Genomic DNA, 6,000 nt, shown 5'->3' with positions numbered 1-6,000 from the left:
AATGAGGACAAGGGGAAAAGATTGAAGGAGAGATGAAGAAAATGGAGCAAGGGGAGATACGAGGAGGAAAACGAGATGAGAAAGGAGGAAAACGAGAGGAGAGGAGGAGACGAGAAGAGTACAGTGGAGTCGTAAATCGTAGACAGGAGAGGAGATAAGAGGAGTGGAGAAGAGTGGGATGAAGACAAAATGCGAGAAAAGTAGAGAAAGCGATATGAGATAAAACAGAGGAGAAGGAGGGGAGAGAAGGAGAAAAAAGAATAACAGAAGGGACTGGAGACAAGAGGAGAGAAGAGGTAGTTGCAGAAAATATCGTCTCAGTGTCAAGAATTGATGCATTGATCAAATTATCGACATGAAACATTCAATAACATTTTGAAATGTATTAGAGAATGTATAATTATATCGGTGTGAAATGCCTTTTGGCTGAGAAAATCTTCCACCTAAGATCTTTGATTTTACCTGCGATATCACTAAAAGCATGAATGTCATTTTAATATTTATAAGAATTATCCAAGTTTTCTCCACTTCTCGGTTCTTTGAAATGGAGATTTTGTTATTTAATATTTCCCCCTCAACCCATCGTTAATTAAAAACTGAATCATTCCGTTTCACACGGCGTAGACCATGAACACAATGGGATATGTCTAAAACTTACAAAAATTTTCTGCGGTAAATGCTTATTTATAGACTAAATGGGCCTGTGTCGTTTGTCACTTCGGTACGAACCACTGCTGTCGCGTGTTCCTTCGGTTTGAAACCTCACTAAGAGGCGTGCTTTTCACCACAACACAATACGCAGATATACGATCAACATGTTTGTAACAAGATGCAAGTCGTACACATCCTTTTCGGGTACCAATCCTTTCTTCGTTCTGCTTGTATCAATAGGTTTCGTCTCTCTACGTCCTTCGGAAACCTACGAAGTGATACCTGACTCAATAAATGTGTTCCCGTCGAACTGTACAACCATATGCTACACAGCTGACACCCTATTTCCTTGTAAAATAATCTCCACTTTGCTCTTTCATATTAACGCCCTTAGCACCGTAAGCGTAACCGGATGTTCGAGGGGGACCAGACGAGTGCGCATGCTCCGCAGTGGCTCCGCCTTTAACACCGTCTATTGGTCACCCATGCGCGGTGAATGCTTGCTTATGTCCACTCATGTGCCGCTTGTCACTTCGGTGTGAAGCCTGGGTGTCGCGTGTCGCTTCGGTCTGAAACGAAACCTCCAGAAGAGATGCTCCAGAACAACGCTACAGACAGATCCACGATCCACATGCTTGTAACAAAATGCAAGCCGTATGTGCAAACGACTGTCTTGACCCAGGTGTCAATCCTTTCTTGTTCCGCTTGTATCCACATGTTTATTCTAGCTATGTGCTTCGGAAACCTACGAAGTGATACTTGGCTCAATAAATTTGCTTCCGATCGAACTGTGTAACCATATGACGCCCCTTTCCCTTGTAAAAGAATCTCCATTACGCCGTTTCATACTTATTAACGCCCATAGCACCGTCTGCTTAATCGGATTTCGAGGGAAACCGGACGGGTGCGCATGCTCCGCCTTTAACACCGTCTGTGGCTGGTTAGAAGACTTAGGTTTATTTTCGCATGTAGGCCTATTCAATGCGCACACATGGCATTTATGATTAAGAATGTGTGTTTAATCAGGGGCAGCGCCAGAAAATTTCGGCCAGGTGGGCAGAAGCTTTATATTGATAAATTAGGGTGGGCAGTACAAACGTAAGGCATTATGTGAGTTTGACTCCCCTCTCTGTCTTTCTCTCTCTTTCACTCGAGATCTCCCTCTTACCTTGTGTAGAAAGCGATTTGAAAGCAAGGAATTCATCAAACAAATCATCGTATCCCGTAATTCTATCTTTTTCACAGTGCTGTAAGTGTGACCTTTTAGAACACACTCAAATGTCAACTTCCCTCCTGAATAGTACACCTGGAAACTGTATTCTTGTAGGCAAATGAGTCTCTGTTTCCTGTAACGGCAGTCAAGATATTCCTTTTGGTGTTTTGTGTCTCCGTGCTTGTTTGTGTTCGTCCCTTCATGAGGTTCGTCTAATTACCATTCAACCTCACCGTCACCAATTGTCAAAACTAGCAGAAAATCGACGTGAAATATAACAATAAGTCAAATCAGTATTGATTACTTTCCACAAATAGAGTATCAACAGTTCATAGCACTTCGAAAGTTGAGGTAGTAATTTCAACTCCACAATGCTTCATTTTTTATCAAAACAGATAACTCCGCGAACAACGACATTGCTTTATACAAGTCTCAAATATTGTTGTCCGTACGTGAAAGAAATAGTTTAAATCTCAAGCCAATCCATGGGCATCCGGAAGGAGGAGAAAGTGACACGGGGGACGATATCCCATGGAAAATGGATGTTACCATAAACTTATACTCTATGTGATCAAAAATATCCGGACAAGAGTCAAAATGTGTGTTGTGCATAGTAGGCCACTCTGTGGAGCCATCTACAGTGAGGTGAGGCAAGCAAGGGACCACTACAAGCAGCATAGTGCACGAGACAGCAGAATGGGTCCATTGAAGGTACTTACAGACTTCGAACGTGGTGAAGTGATTGGGTGCCACAGGAGTAACAAGTCAGTGCGCGAGATATTCACCCTCCTAAACATCCCGAAATCCACTGTCGCCGATGTGATAGTAAGGTGGAAACGTAATGGGACGTGTACAACCGCAAAACATTCTGGCCGAGCGCTCATGTTGACAGACAGAGACCGCCGAGTGTTGAATAGGGTAGTACGAGAGAACCGGCAATCAGCGATCGCCACCAGCACACAAGAATTCCAAACCAGGGCAGGATGTAATCCTAGCAGCATGACTGTGCGACGTGAGGTACGACGACTCGGTTACCATGGACAAGTGGCTGTCCATAAGCCCCACATCAGCCAACGAAACGCGAAGCGCCGCCTCGCATGGTGGAAGGAGAGGAGCAACTGGTCGTTAGAACAGTGATAATCCGTGATGTGGAGTGACAAATCGCGTTATACCATGTGGCGATCCGATGATCGTGTGTGAGTGGGGCGAATGCCTCATGAATAACATTTAGCATCCTGTGTTGTGCCAACAGTGAAATTCGGTGGAGGTGGGTTGACAGTGTGGGCATGTTTTTCCTGGAAGGGACTTGGTCTCCTCGTTACATTGCATGATACTGTCTCGGCACATAATTACGTTGACATTTTACAAACATTCATGCTGCCTACCATCGAAGAACAGTTCGCGGATGATGATTCCGTGTTTCAACATGACGATGCACCCGTCCACACTGTGGGCCGTGTGGGAGAGTGATTTCAAGAGAGCAACGTCCCACTTATGGCCTGGCCTGCGCAAAGCCCCGATTTGAATCCCATTGAACATCTCTGGGATGTTTTGGAACGCCGACTTCGTGCCAGACCATGCCGACCAACATCCACGGCTCTTCTCATCTCGGCACTCCGCGAAGAATGGGCCGCCATTCACCAAGATACCTGTCGCCACCTGATTGCCAGTATGTCTGCGAGAGTGGAGGCTGTCATCAAGGTCAAGGGTGGCCCCACACGGTATTGATTGCCAGTGCATCCGATGGAGGATGCTTCGAACTTCACGTCCTAATTCCAGTGAGTGTCCGGATATTTTTGATCACATAGAGTACATTACACACATATATTGCATTTCATTCACAGTAATTTCTGTTAATTATTGGAAGGGTGGGTGTTGTAGGAACATGAGAGCTTCAATTTTAATCAGTGTTTCTTTGAGGGGGCAGCACTATTAAGGGGCGAAATATGTCTCGTTGCCTCCCCCCCTTGCTTGCTCCTCCTTTGGAAAACATTCTGCGGACGTCCATGGGCCAATCATAATAATAGTGTAATCCAACTCTTAAATGGACGCATCGTATGTTATGATAAAATGATATGGTTGACGGAGTTATTTATGTATATCGTCTTTCCGATCGCATAACGCTCTCGCCTTATAATTAAGTGGTCCTGGGTTCGATTCCCAGTGGAAGGCCAATACACACTCGTCAGGACTACAGTTTAAAATGGAGATCTAGTGACAATTAGTTTATTTGAGCATGTGGACTTAAATAAAATCACTACTGGATTATTTGCAATTTTTTCTTTAATTTGGCTGCCTCATTATAGGTGTCTGAGACCCCTTTCTTCCTCTTCTTTGAAATTCATGCAAGTTAATCATAAGAACTGCATAACTGATAGTGAAAATTTATATGTTGTAAGAGAACTTGTAAATAGTGCTAGCCACTAATAATATCGATTCAGTATTTTGATAGATTATTTCCATACATACAAAACTGTTACATTAAAATTTGGTCACCTCGGTATGGTAGTGATTGTGAATACTCGTTATTAATTAGAACAAATTAAAAATTGTTATTTTAGATACATTGCATTATTTGAAGATGACAGTTATGTAAAAAATGTGATAGAATAAAGAAAGTGGCACATCAAATTACCTGCGGATTGGTTATTGCAGTGCGCTATGATGCAGGGGTCCCGGGTTCAAATCACAGTCTGAGCATGGGTGTTTTTGTGAAAGTCCATTCATCACTTTCATCATATCATAATTACGATTAGCCAAAAGTGAAGAAAAGCTAAGTATTATTTTTTTTTAAATTAATCAATCAAACATAAAATTTCGCATTGTCTTCTTTCCTGGTATTGCAGTGTGGACCCAATTAAAAAGGTCGAAATAATTTCGTACTTATCTGGAGGAAGCAAGGCGAAGAAGATGTTTTATTTTTTATTGTTTATTACTTAGATTATAACCAGGCCGAGATTTATGTGGGGGGGCCGGTGCTGACATATAACATATTATAACATTTAGCCCAAGTCATGTCAGATGGTTAGTTATAAATATTTTTTAATATTTTTCCACATTCCAAATATCTCTTCTCTTCAATTTATGGCTGCCTTCAAATCAATTTTTCCCCATTGAAGGCTGGGAGTTGCAACCCTCCAAATCCTCCTAAATTCTGATTAACTCTTGATCATAAACCTTATAATTTTGAGTATCCCATAAAAGTTACTAAGCCTATTGAATGCTTCTAATCATAGCAGTGTTAAGCCAGACCCTGTAGCCGAGTGGTTAGCATATCGGGCTGCGACGTCAAGGGTCCCGGTTTCGAATCCAGCTCGGGCTTGGTTGTTTGTGAATGTCCATTCTTCAATTTCATCATTTCATCAATCATCCCCATCTTCGCTAATTAGCCAAGAGGCACAAAACGCAAAGTAAAATAAACTAAATCAATCAATCAATCATAGCAGTGTTAATTAGATCATATTTTAAAAAAATAGTTCTGATAGTACTGATAATAACTATCCTTAGCTTCCAATGACAAAATTAAGAAAGAAGATAGAAGAGCTTAAATTGATTCCATTCAACAGGATATTTGCTCAAATTTTCGTAAACTTACTTACTAGACAAAAGTTTCGCCAAATGACATTAAAGCTTGTTATGGGATGAAGCCTGTGAACTTTCACAAGTAAAATATGAATGGAGTGAGGACCAGCCTATACTTACGGAACCATTTACATTTCCTAATTGTATATGAGGATACGAAGGGCGAACTCAACAAACGTACATTGTGAGGGAAATGCGTTTCTTCAAGTTGTCAGGCACAGTGCAAACTCCAGAAAAAGCTTTGGAAATCATGCATGAAACAGTCCGATCTACTGTTACCAAGTTTTTGTGGAGTTCACACTGAGCTTGACAACTTGAAACTCATTTCCCTCACAATGTACGTTTGTTGAGTTCGCCCTTCGTATCCGCAACGCCTCATATATTTATTGAATTTGATTGGGTGGGCAATCGGGTGGGCGCAGGAATTTTTGGGTGGGCGCTTGCCCACCCGTGCCCACCCCTGTCGCCGTCCCTGTGTTTAATGGTGACTTGCCAGTTAATCAAATACAAAAATGGTTATCGGGGGTCATTTTAAGGGTTTCTTTCCCACTTCG

At 42.1% G+C, this 6,000-nt stretch overlaps 1 protein-coding gene across 1 annotated transcript; it reads left to right on the top strand.

Annotated features, from left to right (window-relative positions):
* Window positions 1-2,461: 2,461 nt before the first annotated feature.
* Window positions 2,462-3,001, top strand: LOC145988055 (uncharacterized). Its single transcript, XM_083122891.1, has one exon. It carries the CDS (start codon window positions 2,462-2,464, stop codon window positions 2,999-3,001), a length of 540 nt encoding a protein of 179 aa, XP_082979017.1.
* Window positions 3,002-6,000: the final 2,999 nt, after the last annotated feature.

Source organism: Lepisma saccharinum, chromosome 5 (genome assembly GCF_977018435.1).
Source record: "Lepisma saccharinum chromosome 5, izLepSacc3.1, whole genome shotgun sequence".
Classification (NCBI taxonomy): domain Eukaryota; kingdom Metazoa; phylum Arthropoda; class Insecta; order Zygentoma; family Lepismatidae; genus Lepisma; species Lepisma saccharinum.
Note: the sequence above shows the minus strand (reverse complement) of the source record. Positions and strands in the feature narration are given on the sequence as shown.